At 41.5% G+C, this 19,794-nt stretch overlaps 2 protein-coding genes and 1 long non-coding RNA gene across 3 annotated transcripts; 2 read left to right on the plus strand and 1 right to left on the minus strand.

Annotated features, from left to right (window-relative positions):
* The first annotated feature begins 767 nt into the window (after window positions 1-767).
* LOC125535000 (disease resistance protein RGA2-like) lies at window positions 768-3,607 on the plus strand. The gene has a single exon (XM_048698058.2). The coding sequence runs from the start codon at window positions 1,242-1,244 to the stop codon at window positions 2,760-2,762; it is 1,521 nt and encodes a 506-aa protein (XP_048554015.2). The 5' UTR covers window positions 768-1,241; the 3' UTR covers window positions 2,763-3,607.
* Window positions 3,608-5,503: 1,896 nt separating this feature from the next.
* LOC125535001 (uncharacterized) lies at window positions 5,504-6,267 on the minus strand. Its single transcript, XR_007294572.2, has 2 exons — window positions 6,029-6,267; window positions 5,504-5,888 (listed from the first exon to the last, which is right to left on the minus strand). It is a non-coding gene; the product is annotated as an uncharacterized LOC125535001 (long non-coding RNA).
* A 6,611-nt stretch (window positions 6,268-12,878) lies between these two features.
* LOC125534696 (uncharacterized) lies at window positions 12,879-18,385 on the plus strand. The gene is made up of 4 exons (XM_087542658.1): window positions 12,879-13,103; window positions 14,206-14,311; window positions 14,571-14,714; window positions 17,951-18,385. The coding sequence occupies exons 2-4, from the start codon at window positions 14,240-14,242 to the stop codon at window positions 18,113-18,115; spliced, it is 381 nt and encodes a 126-aa protein (XP_087398784.1). The 5' UTR covers window positions 12,879-13,103; window positions 14,206-14,239; the 3' UTR covers window positions 18,116-18,385.
* Window positions 18,386-19,794: the final 1,409 nt, after the last annotated feature.

A 19,794-nucleotide genomic window follows, 5' to 3' on the forward strand; every position in this document is an offset into this window, starting at 1 on the left:
GCCCTTGATGGCACAAATTTATAGCAAGTCACTACAGGAATCAAAGCCGTCGGCAAAGGCTATGCCGACGGTGGCTGCCAGCATATGCCCATCAAGGATTCAAAGATGCTGGAGCCAACCTGCTTGGCGACTGCTACCTCGGAAAGGGTGGCTTGCACCTGCCGCCGATGAAAACCGCGAGCTTCGGAACCGACATGACGTGTGGATGGACGGGGTCAGCAAGGTAGAAAGCCGACGCAGATGGGAGGATGGCAGCCGACACCGCCAACAATCTGAAGCCGGAACGGAACCTAGATCCGTGCTGCCAGATACGGAGCCACCAGAACACCGGCGAACCGAAGCTAGAAGGGGGGCAAGAGCAGGTGCGCCGGGGCCGAAACCACACCGGTAGAGGACGCCGGCAGGTCAAGGACACTGGAGAACGCAGGTCCATGGACGTCGGGACCGAGCGGTGTCGACAAAGATCCATCATGAAACTTCACCAGCCTGCCAGCCGAGTGGTCCTTCTAGACTGCCTTGCCATTCATTTCTCAGTCTTCTGTCAACATTCAGCCATCAGTGTCCACCGATGATCTTTGACTAAACCACCACTGCTCGTAGAAGTCAAGTCCAAGTCCAAGTTAAATGTAATAAATAGTGTTCCTGTGCATCATCTATGTCTGGATGCAGAGGCCCCGTTTTTTGGTTTGTAAAAAGTACACTTTGACCCTACAAAAAAGTTGAAGACCACCACACCTCAAAAAACAGAAGGAGATATGTATTCGACTTGAGACACATTTCTAAATGCCATTAGCACATATAGAAGTTATAAACTAAAAGTTACGCTAACATTCCATTAAATCCACAACAGAACTTATTCAATCGAGAATCGCAAAAGCATTACAGATCATGATTCGCCACTTACTAACTAGAGGTATAAAGTAAGAAAAATTAGTGCTGTTTTGGCATTGATTCGCGACGAGTGACTCATCAGACTCGGTTCCACACGGCAGGCAAAGACTCATTCAAAAATTGGTAGAGCACCACCACATCATATATACATGTATATAGCACGCCCCATCCAGCACCAAGCCTCAGTGCCATAGTCCATAGCCAGTCACCTTCAAATCTTCCATCCAGAACACCAGCCCAGGTCTCCAGTCAAAATTGAGCAACACCCCAAATATTTAGTATCGCCATCGCTAATTTTATCCCTCTTCCATCGCGCCACTCGAGCTCTGAGTCGAGGTGGTTCGCGATCAATGGATATCCTCGTCTCTGCAATCGTAGGCGACCTCATCAGCAGGTCAGCTTCATTCGTGATCAGCAAATACTTCCAGCAGCAGCCTGGCATCGACAGGATTCTGCGGAGGCTACAGAGTGTCCTACTGAGAATCGACATCATCGTCGAGGAGGCCGAGGCGCGGGACATCACCAACCAGGGGATGCTCCGTCAGCTCAAGATGTTGAGGCAAGGGATGTACAGAGGCCGCTACGTTCTCGATGCCTTGAGCTTCCAAGCGGCCCTCGACGAGAAGGAGGAGGAGGAGGAGATGAGCCACTCCTCATCTGCACTGTCTAAATGCAGTTCAATCAAACGCCTTCGTTTCTCTTGCACACGCGGTGGTAGCAGCAACAGAGAAGCACTGTTGTTCGGCACGAACAACATGCGAGAAGAGCTGCAACGGATGGTGGACACCCTTGAAGACACCGTGGCTGGTATGAAGGAGTTTCTTTTCTTCTTGCAGTTATATCCTCGCATCCTCCGCCAACCTTATGGCACGTATCTGCTGTTGGACAACTGCATGTTTGGTCGCCAAACAGAACGGGAACGGGTCCTAAATTTCTTGATGTGTCCTACTCAAGATTTGGCTGTACTTCCGATCGTTGGTCCAATAAGAGCAGGGAAGAGCACTCTTGTTGAGAATGTCTGTAGGGATGAGAGTGTGCGTGATCGCTTCTCGATGATCCTCTTCTTTCCAAAAGGAAGTCTTAAGGATGAAGGAGTGATCAACCTGAGAGAAAACAATATTAAATTCAGGCATCAGAATTTTGCTTCTCGAAACAGGTTGCTGATTATTATTGAACTAGCCAAGGATATTAACGAGGAAACATGGAGAAGTCTGAAATCTTCCGTAACCTGCATGACACCTTGTGGCGGGAGCAAAATCATAATTACCAGTCGGTCAGATAGAATTGTGAATCTGGGAACAACGGAAGCACTTCGACTGGACTATATCTCTCAAGAAGCTTATTGGCATTTTTTCAAGTCAATTGCATTTGGAAGCATAAATCCTGGCGAGCATCCAAAACTGGCAGCTATGGCTATGGAGATCGCTTTGGAACAGAGACAGTGTTTCACAAGCGCGCATGTTGTTGCTGGGTTACTGCAACATAACTTCAATGCTCAATTCTGGTGCGCAGTTCTTGAATGTGTACGAGCAAGTAAACAGACAAATCTCCTTATGTTTGACCATAACCCATACCTTCGTTTGCGGGAAGATGCACCGGTGTATTGTTGGAGATTGGTGAAGAGCCACAGATATTTCATGCTTTGCAACTATCATCAGTCAGATTCCAGCGAGAATGTCCCTAAGATCAATCTGCGGGACATTCTCTTAGGATGTGGTGGTACACTACCCTGTGGAGAATTTGAGGCTCTTGCATGGAGGTCTCGCATACCGCCCTACTACAACTACACAATAAGCTGTAACATGCAAGCACCAGAACTTACCGTGGGAAGGAAGAAGCGTGTGCATCAAGAGGAAGAACATTTTATTTGAGTAGCACACTATCTGTGACTCATATCATGTATGCTACCGTGTTGTCCTGTGAATTAGGAAATATTATTACTCTGCCTTAATTAGGAGTCTTGCTAAATTAGTTAACATATATGTCTACTAACATGTAGGCATGGAGGACTTCTATCCTAGTAGCATAAGTTTGCATGTCAAGTACATTCTGGTTGTGTTTGGGCAAGTACTTTCAGAATCAAAACAATGTTTGCATTGCCGGTTAAATCAGAGTCCAAGATAAAATGTATTTATAAAGTTGAGTGCTTGAGTCCATATCCGATTGATCTGGATACTATGGGTACTGTATAAACCTAAGCCTTGCAATAATCCTTGAACATGAAGAAAAGAGTACAGAAAAGTGTCCCAAATTTGCTCTGTTTTTCATGTGTGCGTGCACTTGATCCTTGGGTGAAAACCCACATGTTTTAATTCCTCTGTCGCATTTATTTTCTGTAACAGATTCTTTTTTTGCTGGGTTTAAAGGCCATAAAAGGAGTACAAGCAAACAACATAACAACTTATCTAATGCCCAGGTGCCTTAGATTAAAAAAAATATGGCATCCATTTAGAACTTAGACAGTATAGAAATGATTACAATTTTCATAAAATGCATAACACAAGCTTGAACAAGTATCAGATTTCCATGATTCAGTATCGAATCAATGATATGAGTTATTAACTTGCCCAGGAGGAGGCGGGGTGATCTTTACCATACAAAAAATTATTACCTACTACCTCCGTCCCATATTAATTGCCGCTCAAACAGATCAAGGAGCAGCTAGATATGGCTATGATCAAGGGCAACTGAGTGACTAGCTGACATAAAAGTTGAAGGTGAAGCCCACCATACTGTTTTTGGAGAAGCTGAATGTTATTGGTAACCATGGTAGTTCAGACATCTTTTATTTAATGAAACATGATAATCTGATAAACTTGTTTCTCCAAATATGCTCCATGTGGGTTCAGCAGTCAGCAGTCAGCACTAGAGGTCAGGGGATTATTGTTACCCCATCCCCATTGGACAAACATGGGATCTAACTGGCCTGACCACATATAGTTGCTTCAATGGGCGAAGCTGCAGCGCCAGGAGCTCAAGGGACCGCGGCGAACCATGCTGGCAGCAGCAAGCGAGGATGCTTGGGAAGGAGGAAGTGCAGTGCTTGCCGAGGAGGCCAGGCACAGTTCCAGCTGCTCTGAGTACAACAACACCTGAAACTGAAGGTACAGGTTCAGTTAACGGCTAGCAAAGCAGGAATGAATGACTGGGATTGATGGGCCTGGCTTTGCTGCTCTTATTGTTAATCAGTTTAATTGCCAAGTAACTGCTAACGGCAGTATGAGTGTCAAAAAAAAAATACTGCTAACCGCGGTAAAACAGAACTAGTATCGGCCGATATTTCGGTCATATCGCTCTTCTCGAAGAAATGCGAGACTGCTTTCTCTCGCTGAACGTAGAAAGCAAAGCAAATTCGACTATTCCTGGAGCCAAACACCAAAATTCCTTCTAGACTGCATTGCCATTCATTTCTCAGTCTTTTGTCAAAAGTGAAAATTCAACCCTCCAGTCAACAAACGGCATGTTTTTCTCTTCCTTGTCTCATTTATGGTTTTAATTTCACTAAACCACCACTCCTTGTAGAACTGTCTACCCAAATAAAGTCCAACTTATTATATAACACGTCAAGGAGAAATTTCTACAAGGAAAAAGGGCACCAGTTAGTTCTGATATGAGACCGTGACATGTAACAAATTATAATTATGTGCATCATCTATCATCTAGTTGCAGATGCTGTTTTGGCATAGATTTGCAACGAGTCAAGTCAGACTCAGTTCCACACGGCAGACAAAGACTCACTCAAAAGTTGGCAAGTCGCCACCACATCATATATATAGCATGCTGATCCATCCAGCACTAGCCTCAGTGCCTCATACTACCTTGACTCACCTTCAAATCTTCCATCCAGAACACCCACCCGGGTCTCTAGTCAAAATTGAGCAACACCCCAAATAGCTAGTATCACCCGTTGTTAATTTTATCCCTCTTCCATTGCACCAGTCGAACTCTGAGCCCCCAAGATCACTAGTGACAACATCATCTTAGGCCGTACAGTACCACGTGGAAATTCAAGGCTCTTGCATGGAGGTCACGCATACCACCCTACTACAACTACATGATAAGCTGTAAGATGCAAGCAACACAACTTACAGATGTAGCAAGAAGCGGGCGCATCAGGAGGAAAAACATTTCATTTGAGTAACACAATGTATGTGACTCACCATTTGAGTAGAAAATATTATTACACTGTACTATTTAGGAGTCTAGCCAAATTAGTTAATAACTTAATATATTTCTGTTAGTGTTTGGATGTCAGAGTCAAGACGAGTTGAATTTATAAAGTTGAGCACTTAGTATGTACGTATCGTGCGGGTACTAGATAAAACTGAGCCTTGTAATAAGTGGGCTTGAAGAAAAGAGTAGAGAAAAATGCCCCAAATTTGCTCTGTTTCTGATGTGTGTGTGACATTAATCCTTCGGCGAAAGCCAATACGTTTCAATTCCTCTGTGACAGATTCTTTTCTTGCTGGGTGTAAAGATCAGAAAGCTAATCTGAAATGGGAGTAGTAGCGCATGAACTGAGCTGAGCTGCATTTTCTATCTCTGACTCGAACTAAAAAATATTTTGGTTACAAAATATCATTTGAGTAACACAGTCTGTGTGACTCACATCATCTATGCTACTGCCTTCTCTTATGAATTACGAAATATTATTACACAGTCTTTAGGAGTCTTGCCAAGTTCACATATTTGTCCGTTTTCGTGCGGACACTAGGCATGTAGTAGTACATTGTGCTTTCAGAGTCAAGGTTAAGAGTCCAAAACAAATTGTATTTATAAAGTTGTCTGCATATATTGAACAAAACAGTGAACATTGGGTGAGTACTTCAAATTTGTCTGAATATTGAACACAGCAGTGAACATTGGGTAAGTACTTCAAATTTGTCTGAATATTGAACACCGCAGTGAACATTGGGTAAGTACTTCAATTTTGTCTGAACATTGAACATTGGATAGGCTTCAGAATACAGAACCGAAAGAATCCCCATGGAATGTTACTGAAAGAACAAGGGTTCAGCAATGAGCACTGCAGGACTACTCAGATTAGCTATTGGAGAAGCACGGGATCCCCACTATTGCTGTTTAAATGTGTGTGTGGTGGGCAGTGGGGGAGGGGGGGGGGGGGTAGCTGCAGTACCTGGAGCGAAGGGGCGGCGATGTCAGCGGCCAGTCGGCGGCGGGAACGTCGGGCCCGGCGTAGGGGGCTGAGCTGGCAGGGAGGAGGGCCGGCCATGCAAGCGCGCAAGTGCTAGCTGATGGTGGGGGGAGGTCGTGCGCCATGGGTTGGAGGCCGTGCGAGCCGGCCGCCGGCGCCGCGCGGGATTTGTCGCCGGCGGTGACCAATAAAATGAGTGTTTTTAGGGGAATATAAAATGAGTTGGCAGGAAGTTGGACCTTTTCCCCTTCCTTTGGGCTGGGCTTTAGGTGGACCTTGATCTGATCTATACCTGGCCAAACGGGCCGGCACGGCACGGCCCGGCCCATCGTAATCGTGCCTGGCCCAGCACAGCTCGCCAGGGCACGATTACTATACGGGCCGTGTTGTGCCGGCCCGCGTGCTGCGCCCCCAGGCCCAGGCACGGCCCAGTTAGTAAACAGGCCGGCACGTTGGCCCGTTTAGCACGGTGGGCTGCATATTTTCATCCTATTATTTGACGCACTGAACATTTTTTAGCCTATTTTTACATGTTAGGCCATATATATGTATAAAAAATAAAAATAAACTTAATCAGGCCGTGCCGTGCCGGCTCGCGTGCCCAGCCTCCAGGCCCAGCCCGTTTAGCCCGTGCCGTGCCGGCATGCTCACGGGCCGGCCTAAAAAATCGGCCCATTTGGCCAGCTATAATCTGATCATACCCCCGGTCGGGCTCAACAATGCACGTATGAAAATCCCAAGTTGAGCCAGGATCGGCCTAGCCCAAATATTATTTCCTAGTATTTAGCTCAATCACTTCCTGTGTATTTAAAATAAATATATTATCATACCTAATATTTGAATAAAATGCCAATTGTGACCTAGTTTGGTCTTTTTCGTGCTTTGGACGGGAAAGGTTGCGGTGTCATCAACAAGGTTGATATCGGAAGGAAGATATCATATAGCCCATGGAGGATGACATCAAGTGGTGATCATCATCAAGGTTGCGTTGTGCAAGTTCAAGTGGAGCATCATGAAGAGGTCGAGCTTGAAGCTTGTCGTCCATTCTCGTGATAACGGACATGTGAAGATGTGCCTAAGAGAGGCTCACCCATAGTGGAGAATGGGGGAGCAATCTAGTAGTCTTCATCTAGTGTACGCTATTAAGAAAGATGGTCCAACTTGAGGAAGTCAAGATCGTCATCATCTAGCTCAAGTGGACTATGCGCAAGGCAAAGTTTTGATCTTGATAGGTTTTCTATTTTATCGGTCTCATGATGCTAATTGGGAGACTGGGTTATAGGTTTGTTTCCCGTACTATCAAGGGGGGCTCTCGAGTGAGTAGTTTGATCGTATCGTTCGTAGAGACTCAAACCATTGCATCCTTGGCATCATCTTTCTTAGTTCTTGTTTGGATTTTCTCTATGTGAGTTTTGGAGCTTGTGGTCATCTTCAAGCTTGAGTTCATCGAAAACGGATTTCCTATGAATCATCTATTGTGTTTTCGATGTTGGAGCTTTTACCGGTTCTTCAGTTATGGAGGTTTCACACCTCTATATCACTGGCATATTTCTATTCATGATTTGACAACTGTTGCCGTTAGCTTTCTATCAAGCTTGACTTTGTCGAAATCAGAGTTCATTTGCAGACGTTACTAGATTCATTTGTTGTGCATTGGTCTTTTGGCAGAGACAAAGCAGTAGTGCCACTGGTGCCCACGGTAGTACCGCTTCAATTGTACTTCCACTGGCTTTACGACGCTACTCCCACTTGGCTGGAGTCTTCTATTGCCCCTCGACTACTCGCGGTAGTACCGCTTGTCTTATGGCGGTAGTACCGCTTAGGCGAACTTCTGTATGCTCTGTGCTAATATGTGGTAGTATTGCTAGCACTATATTGTAGTGCCGCTTCGTGCGGTACTTCCGCGTTGGTGATGTGTTGGCTACGCTGGTTCTAGCGAAACTACCATTCTAGTACTTCAGTATTCGTTGGGTTGTGTTGACCGGGCTAAGTGGTAGTACCGCTCCCCCGAGCGGTAGTACCGCTGGTGCACAACCTATGTGCATAACAGTTGGATTTGAGCCCCCTCTATAAAAGGGGGTCTTCTTCCCCATTGCCCAGTGGTTATTTGCAAGCTTTCTCCTCCATTGTTGACCTCCAAAACCTTTGTTTTCTCTCTTTTTGAGGGAAAAGAGAGAGAGAAGATCTAGATCTACATTTCCGTGAATCCATATCTCCTCTAAGTGAGGGGAACCTTGTGGATCTAGATCTTGGAGTTCTTTTGTGTTCTCCTTGTTCTTCCTCTCATATTCCTCCATAGCTCCGTTGCATTGGTAGGATTTGAGAGTGTGGAACTTGAGGACTGAAGGAAATATGCCCTAGAGGCAATAATAAAGTTGTTATTTATACTACCTTATATCATGATAAATGTTTATTATTCATGCTAGAATTGTATTAACCGGAAAGTTAGTACATGTGTGAATACATAGACAAACATAGTGTCACTAGTATGCCTCTACTTGACTAGCTCGTTGAATCAATGATGGTTATGTTTCCTAACCATAGACATGAGTTGTCACTTGATTAACGGGATCACATCATTAGAGAATGATGTGATTGACTTGACCCATCCGTTAGCTTAGCACGATGGTCGTTTAGTTTGTTGCTATTGCTTTCTTCATAACTTATACATGTTCATATGACTATGAGATCATACAACTCCCGAATACCGAAGGAACACTTAGTGTGCTATCAAACATCACAACGTAACTGGGTGACTATAAAGATGCTCTACAGGTGTCTCCGATGGTGTCTGTTGAGTTGGCATAGATCGAGATTAGGATTTGTCACTCCGAGTATCGGAGAGGTATCTCTGGGCCCTCTCGGTAATGCACATCACTATAAGACTTGCAAGCAATGTGACTAATGAGTTAGTTGCGGGATGATGCATTACGAAACGAGTAAAGAGACTTACCGGTAATGAGATTGAACTAGGTATTGAGATACCGACGATCGAATCTTGGGCAAGTAACATACCGATGACAAAGGGAACAACGTATATCGTTATGTGGTTTGACCAATAAAGATCTTCGTAGAATATGTGGAAGCCAATATGAACATCCAGGTTTCGCTATTGGTTATTGACCGGAGACGTGTCTCGGTCATGTCTACATAGTTCTCGAACACGTAGGGTCCGCACGCTTAACGTTCGGTGTCGATCGGTATTATGAGTTTATGTATTTTGATGTACCGAAGGTAGTTCGGAGTCTCGGATATGATCACAGACATGACGAGGAGTCTCGAAATGGTCGCGACATAAAGATTGATATATTGGACGGCTATATTCGGACACCGTAAGTGTTCCGGGTGATTTCGGAGAAAACCGGAGTGCCGGAGGGTTACCGGAACCCCCCCCCCCCCCCCCCGGACAGTTGGGCCTTCATGGGCCATAGGGAAGAGGGGAGGCATCCCACAAGGGGCAGCCGTGCCCCTCCCTATAGGGAGTCCGAATTGTACTAGGGAGGGGGGCGCCCCCCCCCTTTCCTTCTCCTCTTCCTCTCCCTTCCTTCCTTCCCCTTCTCCTCCTAGTAGGACTAGGAAAGGAGGAATCCTACTCCTACTAGGAGGAGGATTCCTCCTCCCTTGGCACGCCACTAGGGCCGGCCGGCCTCCCCCTTGCTCCTTTATATACGGGGGCAGGGGGCACCCTAGGACACACAAGTTGATTGTTTTCAGCCGTGTGCGGTGCCCCCCTCCACCATAATCCACCTCGGTCATATCGTAGCGGTGCTTAGGCGAAGCCCTGTTTCGGTAGCATCATCATCACCATCATCATGCCGTCATGCTGACGAAGCTCTTCCCCGACACTCTGCTGGATCGTGAGTTCATGGGACGTTACCGAGCCGAACGTGTGCAGATCGTGGAGGTGTCGTACTTTCGGTACTAGGATCGGTCGATCGTGAAGACGTACGACTACATCAACTGCATTTTCATAACGCTTCCTCTTACGGTCTACGAGGGTACGTAGACAATACTCTCCCCTCTCGTTGCTATGCATCACCATGATCTTACGTGTGGGTAGGATTTTTTTTGAAATTACTGTGTTACCCAACAAGCAGTTCGTGTGTTCTTGCCATTGCATTAGTTGCATCGGTTTGAGTTCTCCACTGTGGTACGTGGAAGTGAAAGTTGAGAAGCTTATTACTCTTGGGTGTTTTCGCACCCTAGAGCTTATGCCTCTTGGGTGCTTGGGCACCCTAGACTGTTGGTCGTGCTTCAGGGTCTCCAATTAAGTTGTGAAGATTGCCCCAAGAAAATTGTATGGGTTCGATGACCACTCCCAAGGGTCACCATTTGTACTGGTTCGGTGACCGCCCTCAAGGGTCCCATAGTGGAATCACGACATCTTACATTGTGCGAGGGCGTGATGAGAATAGAGTGCCCCCTAGTGGCATTTCGGGGAGCATTGTGCCTCCACACCACTCTAACGGAGATTAGCATCCGCAAGGGTGTGAACTTCGGGATGCATCGTCGTCTCCGCGTGACTTGGTTATCTCTTAGCCGAGCCCCTTTACTTATACACTTTACTTTGTGATAGCCTTCGTGCTTCAAGTTATATATCTTGCTATCACATAGTTCTTTATCTTGTTTAGCAGAAGTTGTTGGTGCGCACAGTTGAGCCTAGTATATTTAGGTTTCCTGCTAGACAAATTAAATGCTAGTTTTATTCCTCACTTATTCAAGCCTAAACCATAATTGGTTTAAAGCGCCTATTAACCCGCCTCCTCTAGGTGACATCCACATCATTTCAACGACGAAAACATATTGAGAGACATCCATACCCATAAATTAAGGGAACTTCATGTAAAATGCTCTAAAAGTTATGAATGTTATTTATGAGATTTTATTGATTACTTTACAAAGATTCAAGTGAATATGTGTTATTTATCTTGTAGAGGCAAGTCAATTAAAGTTTTTGTTGTTATTAGATAGTTTGAAAGAACTAAAGAGAGCGAATGGGCTATGGTTGTGAAGGAATTAATGATATCCAATGGGAGCAAGTGTTCTAGGCAATTGACTATTTTGTGATAAAGCGGTTGCCACTATTAGAGAATGCTTTAATGGAAATGCAAAAGACAATGTTATATTATACCTATGTGTTTTCTCTCCGATGTCACCTCAATGCAAAAAATGGTGAGGCATGGACTAGGCCGTAGAGTACTATAACAGAATGGGGTAGACAAGGCATTATGTAAGATGTAATATGTGTTTCCCCTCACAAGTGAATCTCGTTTCTATTTCTTGGGTGGAACCTAAGCTTACATGTTGCAAAAGCATTGACTCACATGTACTTATGACTAAACTCCCAAGGGGCAACATGCCTGGCAACTGGAAATTATTAAGGTAAAAACCGATAATAGCTTAAAGATCAAGGGTCCCCATACTTCCATATGCTATAACTCCGTACTAGTGTGATATGATTTCTATCACTCGCGCATCCCCTTCATCCTTCATCATAATGCATTAGAAAACATATGGGTTCCCTTAATACACATGTGCACTCATACAAAAGCCACAAAGGATATCATAGAAATTACTACTTCCACTTTTTTATATAAGGACACTTCATATTTTTATGTCTAACTTTGACCATTAATTGTACCAACAAAATTGAGTTATGCCACAAAAAGTATACCACTGCATGCACATTCCAAAGAACTTTCTGATGATATATTTTTATGGCATATAACCTATATCTCGTTGACCAAAATTATAAGTCAAAGTTTGACATGAAAAAAAGTGACCTTGTATACAAAAATAGAATGAGTAATTTACATATGTGCAACCAACCTTCATACTATTTCGCCAGTGCCATCAAACAAGTAACTAATCAAACATAGAGGTAAAGATGAAATAAATATTGGGGAAATAATTCCTAACACAATCATGTTTGCTTAAGTATTGAGAGGCTTTGTGATGGAGAAGCCCCAATACAAAGGAAGGAGATTGCCGTGGAGATGACGATGAATGCAATGGAGATGATGGCAATGCCCCTAGAGGAATTCTGACATAGCCGGAGGAGAGGGGGAAGATGCCCCTCCTCCTCCTCCTCCTCCTTTCTCGGTGTTGAAATATGACCCCTGGACTCAATTTTATTGGTTCCCAAAGACCCGTAACTCCCAAAAATCTGAAGAGAATTTGATGGTATCATCTCTTTCATAGAGTCCTTCGTCTAATCTTTCTATTCTATCTAGTTTATCTTCTAGTGTGATAATATTTTTTAGATTTTTTTCTTGCTTAGATTTATTTTCCATTGTGTTGTACCGAGAGTTTTCAAGTTTCAAAAGAATTTTAAAATCTCCCATTCACCCCCTTCTGGTCGATATAGTATTGGTCCTATAGGACCTACCGCCAACACATTGAAGCCTCGCACGTCATTCTTCAAAGTTGTGGAACCTCCTAGGAGCCCACCCATGGCAACCTAGACGCGACACTACGTGTACTAGACGTGCACAAACTGGCAGCCCACACCCTAACACCGACACCACATATCACTAGATGAGTACAGTGGGTGCTACTAGGACAAGAGCGGAAGTTAGACCGACATTTTTATATATTACTTATTAAAGTAGTGGTCCGTCTATCTATGCGCCGAAAGTGTGTCAGAAAATGGATACGTATATCTTCAACTCCATCTTTCTTAGGCTCTTACGTCTCCCATGCGCCAAAAGTGTGTCGGGAAAAGGATATGCATATGTTCAACTCTATCTTTCTTATGATCTTATGCATTCTACGACGCGTGCCCTATCATTCAGAAAAGGCGGTCGAAGGGATTTGACCCACAATTTCCTATTATTCCAAATAACGCAGTCCCTATCTATCTAAATATCTATCTATAGTGTGGCATACATCTTTAGGCACCGATCCTACTTAAATGCCGGGCATGGATGTTGTACTGACAAGAAATTGATATTGCTCTGTGTGATCATCCTATAAAGCACCCCTTTGTTGCCTGCACAAAGAAAGAAGCATTGACCCCTATGATCTAAGAGGACTCACAGAGCAACGAGGCTATCTGGTATGCTTTTCATAGTTATAAAGGGCATTCTTCCATTGAAATTTTCTAGGCGTACTATGCATGACTTGAAATTATGAGTTCTTGTATTTTGTATTTTCAAAAATCATAGCTTGTTTTTCGGTACATGCTCGCACCAAAGAAAGGATTGTTGTTTGTCTTTGTTGGCGAGGTTCCCGAACTTATTTTCTTCCCCTACATACTATATATGTTTGAGCATTTTTTTCTTGGTCTTGCACATCATAGGGTCCTTGATGGTAGATAACCAATTATGTTTGAGAAGTACTCAAAGTAGGTTATTTATTTTATGTTTTCAAGTATACATCAGTGCATTATTGTGTTCTATTTGTTCAGTTTTATTATGTTGGGATGTTGAATGAAAAATAGTCGATTTGAAGAAAAAGGATGACTGAAATTTCATATTTTATATATGACAAGAACTTGAACAATTTTTAGAAATTTCTATTAGATTATAGAAAAATTATCCTCAAATGGCTCAGTTAATCAAAACTTTCCCTCTTGTAAAGTGGAAGATCTTTTTAACTTGATTGACTAAAAGTAGAAGATCCTTTCTTGTTCAATAGAGAAAACGCTCACATGGTCACTAAAGGATTAGAACAAGTAAGACCATGTATTTTACATATAAACTAATCCATCCATGTTATTTCTCTGAAACATACTCTCTTTCTTGCCATTGCTTTTTCCTAGTTAGTTTAGTTTTCACTTTTGGAAAACTAGGAATACTTTGGAATATATAACATGTTTGTTCCCACATTTGTGTCATGGTTGATAACAGATTATTATTTTTGTTCAAAATAAATATTCATTTTTTGTTATAATATTCACACCACTCTAAAAACAAAAGAAACTTCTATTTACATGCTATAAATTTGTGGCAGTAGTTGGAAGTGTGAAGTTCACATATAGACTTATGTATCTGCATATATGTATAGTCATCCGAGGCTTAAAATATACGTGTATACACTTATAGTTATTCATCTATATATTTATATAGGAGGCAGTTTGTTTCTTTCCACACAATAGAACATCATATTATTCCAAAGGTATTATTTGTTTTAATACATACACTTTATTGGTTCTACAGTCATATTGGAGAGCATTTCATCGGTATCAACCAAATGGATGGAAACTCAAGATCTTCATCAAAACGAGCGAAGTTGTTGGTCATGAGGATGGGTCCTCAGATTAAGGTCGCAAAGTCACAACACAAAACCATATAAATTTATTTGTGTCATCTTAATCTTTTAGGCACCAACAAACATTTATGTGATTTTTTATCATGCAAAATTCTTTAATCTTATCAAGTGTATAATATATTTTTAGATATGCCACGATGTTATTGTTGTTATGTAGTCTTGATTGCAATAATAAAAATTGATATTTAGCATATTATCATAGTTAAATATAATACTACCAATATACTAAACTAGTTAGTGATATTCATCACAGAAGCTCTCCATCAAGCAACAAAATGAACGTCTGGAGATTGAGAACAAAATACTGGCGATAGAGAACCACAAAATGCGCGAGGAGTTGAGGACATACCGATGTGCTGCTTGCTTGAAGATTGAAAATGCCTGCCTGAAAGCTGAGGTTTGCCAAAGTAGATCCAAGACATACAACGATATACTATAACACTTCTATCATGCATTATTTCTAAATCAAGACTAGAAAATATTATTACTAGACATAGAATATTGACAACTAAATAATATATTTCTATCATATTGAATAGCTAAATGCCCAACGGCTAAAATTCTTGCATTGTAATAACACGAAAACATTACAAAAATGTGTGAAAGAAAATCTGCCAACATGACGATAGATACATGGAATTTGAAATATAATGCAAAAGTGTGTGCTATTTACATGTTCAAGTCGAACAAATTGCACCCATGTCAGCATGTAGATGGTTTATGAAGTAGTCTCACTCATTTTAATGTGCATCTAAAGAAATGTTTATATTCCACAAAACGGTTAAATAAGGAAATATATTTTGCTTCCTAGTTGACCCAATAACGTGACCATGTAGCACATTCGACATTTCTTGGCTAGGAGTAAAATTTAAGATCTGGATTAAGCATTAGCCTCCTACCATCACATGGATCAGTAGTATTTCCGAAAATAGCAAAAAATTGTCAACATTTACTAAAAGTAGCACCCTGTATAACGGGAAAGTGAATTTCAACACCCGATATATCATACACCAAATGCTTTCCCCGTGCGTGGCCGGGGGGGGGGGGGGGGCAGTGGCAGTATGTTCGCCACTTCTGACTACTGATCACAGAATAAATAAGAAATTTATATTTAGTTGCACCAAATATGCCCAACTGCAAACAATACTAACCAGAATCTTGATAATATAGGATCTAAAAACTACACCAGCATAGATGGAAAATATGATTCTAGAGATATTACTAATTGTGTATGTGTGTGGAGACTACTGTTAAGTGTTTATACAAAATTTAACACATTTACTTTGCGAGAGGTTCATTTTGGTTGGTTATTGCAGTTCGATATACTTAGATGTTGCCTCTGATTGAATAACCGCCCAATCAATAAACATAAAATATTTTGAATATTCGTTATTATTACCACAATATTTACGTAGTTACATGTTTAAAAACTTAGAATTCAGCACATAAGCAATCCATAAATGAAGAAAAATGAGAAACTGAAGCTTGAGAACACAATGTTTTTAGCACAAAACCATCATACCAGTTTAGACTTTTATTATTATATAATTTCTACTTCAAAACTCAACAAACATATAATTCAATGTAAAATGTTTTTAGAGGAGATATATGAAAACATGTAGTCCAATCAAACAATGAAGAGTGAAGACGTTTGTCCGATATAGATTATGAAAGTAAGTATTCAATTAGATAGGTATAAATTAACTTACTATATTTCAAACACGACGAAGACATATTGAGAAATATCCATACCCATAAATTAAGAGCACTACATATAAAATGCTCTTTTATTCCCTTGAAGGAATGAAGTTATGCATTAATTATCAATTGTCCAAAACAAAGATACATCACTTTATAGTTGCTCTAGTATGTTAGTGTTGTGTTCTTGTTTCTAGTATACTACTTACGACTGAAATCCATAACTTTACTATTTTTGAAATAGTTGTCGGCAATAAATTGAGCACACACAAAAAACATAATAAGTACCTTCCTTGGTAAATATTTATTATTGAAGGAAATTCAATATACCTTGTTAGGGATGTGTTTTTTTAACCAGAGGCAAAACCTTGGTCTTGTTTCACTAATTGAGACCAACATATTCTATTTTTTTAAATGAGTAGAAACCAAAGATAGAACATGTTGAGTCATCGACAAGCTAGCATCACCATCATTTACAAAGATGACAATGTAAACAGGATAAATTTGACACACTACTAGGGATATGCATCCATCAATTCTCATCGTCTATTAATGTCATTCAGCCATTGTCATCGATATTGTGTCAATAGGAAAAGTGAAATCCTAGCTTTCCCTAGAACCAGCTTCTTACTATCCTACCCCGTGGAGTTTTTCGGGGAAGTCAAATCAAAGATGCAACTGCCTAATGGTGTAGGTGTACCATAAAAACACTAGCCTAGAGAATCAATATGTGGTTGAATGGTTATGCGGGTGGTTGTACCCCTGGTTCACCAGAGATTAAACCCTAGGTTTAACGTCCAATGTCTCGTTAAAGAAGGAATATTCTTTCGGTGGGAGACGATGTTCTCATAGATAATGAGGCGTCTGTGGTAATTTCGTCAATCTTAAAATTTTGCACTATGGTATTCAGTAGGCCCTTTGTGGTGATGATGTGGGTGATGGTGCGCATGTGTATGTGTGTGCATGTTGTATTTGTGTGCTTTCAGAAACTAGACTATTGCCTACTCAACGGTTGTAGGTGCGGGTGGACACATGTTAGGATGGCCATAGCTCTACACTCAGTCACTCACATTGGTAGCACATGTTGGTTTGGCTTCTCTAGCTACCGCAACATATTGGATTGGCTGTCACATTTTGATATCAATGGGAAATAAATTGGAGATTTTTTTTGATGGGTGAAGGACACTTTATTGATTAATTGGGAAGTTCAAAGGAATACAAAAAGGGTCATGTGGATAGCCCAGCCACAAGTGGCGACCCTGGTTGAGAGAAACCGAAAATTTAACTAAGCTATGAGCTTCTTTTGTTTCTGTCCCTACCTTCGAAGATGATATCACATGCTTCAAAAAGTTGGAGATAACATCTTGTGTATCTAAGTGGGCTTTGTAAGCCTACTAGTGTGTGCCCCGAACTACAATGTAGGCTTGTTTTGATAATTTTAGCCAAACTAGTCCTTTTGTATCTAGCGCGAGACACATCTCCATTTGCCAACATGCTGCTATATATGGTTTTCTTCAAATTAATTAACATGATCAGTCCAAGCTACATTCAGTTCTTTATTTCCTGCTAAGTGCACTCTATCTAATGGCTTGTTCTATTGGCTACAAAACTTGGCCGCGTCTTCAAACTTTCAGGTCCTAATAAAGTGCATAGCATAAATAGCAAATGCATATTTCCTACAATCCAAAATATTTGAGATAGAAAAAACGACTGTACAGAATTCATTGGGGTCTATGCACCAAAGTTGATTCATGTTTCAAGAATCAATATATAGTTGCATGTGGCCTGCTTTGTTAATTATTCTTGCCTCGATTTCTTCACATTGCACACCACAATTTTGCAAACATCAAGGCTTTACTTCATGTCGTATTGATCATTCTTGCTAGATGTCTGGTCAAGCTATCAGTCTTACCTTACCTGTATTGTTTTCTGCAGCTTGCACGCTCGTTTCGTAACGCTGCTGCAATTCTAGAAGCTGAAGCACAATTTGAAGTGGAGGTTGGGTTTTCCTCTACAGCACCCCAGATTCCAGCGGATACTAGCGCAACTGGACCACTCCAGCCAGGTGCAGCAGGGAGCCAAGATGAATCACGCGAGTAATCAACTGGCAGCAATTTATTTGCTATAGTTACAAAAACCTATAAACATACAGAATAAAAGTTCCAAAGACTCGGTGTGTTAGTCATTTCAATTACAATAAGTGACACTACAAGTCCATTGTGTCTTGTAGTTAAGCACCAAAACCTTTTTATGTGTTACTGGTACTTGAGAAGGTTGTATGTCTTCTCATCTCTATCATTTACATTTGAAACATGGGATATTATATTGTGTTTGCACAGTCTCCTGTCCTATAAATATGTTACTTAATTATTTTAGTTGCGGGGAAATTTGTTATTTATTGGTTGCGATTGCTAAGTTTTAGACATATGTTTGAGCCATGCGCTATTTTTTGAAGTCTTATCCATATACTTGAGAAGATCATGAACCATGCCGCAAAAAATGATGGCGCACAAATGGGCTTGATTAAGAAAGGGGGGAAATCCGTACAGTTCATACTCTAGTAATCTGTCGAGATACAATGATGCAGACAATCGGAATACACTGGCAACCATGCAAGGCCAAAGAATATATCTCTTCCTTTGTCTAGGAAAAAAATACTGATCCAAGTGTGCAGTGCTCTAAGATTTCTGATGATAGAAACTAGATTTCAGTTAAGTTGTCATATGCCAAATTTTGAAGGAATATGTAACCCGAATTTTACAAATGATGTCTCGACTTGCAGTTCAGATATATGGAGAAGTAGGGGTTTGCAATCTTTGAACAATGAATTCTGTTAATTAACAAGCACTGACAAGTTCGAACAAACACGAGAATGATAAAAAAAAATCACTGGAATGACAGCTATTCCATTCCTAGCTGACAAATACTACCAAAAAGAGTCTCTTGGACATCCTTTGTCAAAGTCAAAAAACTGCTCGATTTTGAGCATCTCTCCAAAAACTTGACGCCCGAAGTACCACCGTTGCTCTGTTTATCCATAATGAGGGAACAAAGACCTTATTAATGGTGGAGAAGGTGATCATGGAAATAGTCAGTTAACACGACATCTATTTCATATCAGGTACTTATAATGGAAATAACTGCTAGTCCGCATTCATGATTCCATGATTCAACAAAAAAAAACTGAAAATCATAGCTAGATGAATTTACCACCTGCTGTGCAGAGCTCACTGTTCTGGTTCAAGAAATCAGTGATTCCATGATTCATGGTTCCTGTAGGGCACAATGCCACCGCCTCTATCCTCAGCAACTCATTCAGTATTGAATCAATCATGAGTTGAAACCTGCCCGGGGGGAGGCGGGGTTATCTCTTGTAACCATATGTGAAAGATGCACTGTGCAGCGGTTGCTCATCAGGTTGAATCACATTCTCCAGCATTTTGCATTGACAAGACAGCGAAGAGAAACAACTAGATATAGCTAGGATCAGGGGCAAGTGAGTGGCTAGCTGGCAGAAAAGTTGAAGGTGAAGCCCACCATACTGTTTGCAAGTTTTTGGAGAAGCTGAATGTTATTGGTGACTGGTATTTCAGACATCTTTGTGGAATGAAATATGATAAGCTGATAAACTTTTCTCTCCAAATATGCTACTTGATAACCACTATTCAAAACTATGGTTATATTTGCTCACTTTTGTTGGTCAACTGATGTGCAAAAAAATCCCGGTTCGACGCTAGGTTTTACTCTTTCTTGTTAGTCCGGTCTGGTGCAAGAAGAAG

Source organism: Triticum urartu, chromosome 2A (genome assembly GCF_056163025.1).
Source record: "Triticum urartu cultivar PI428250 chromosome 2A, HENAU_Tu73, whole genome shotgun sequence".
In the NCBI taxonomy this organism is placed as follows: domain Eukaryota; kingdom Viridiplantae; phylum Streptophyta; class Magnoliopsida; order Poales; family Poaceae; genus Triticum; species Triticum urartu.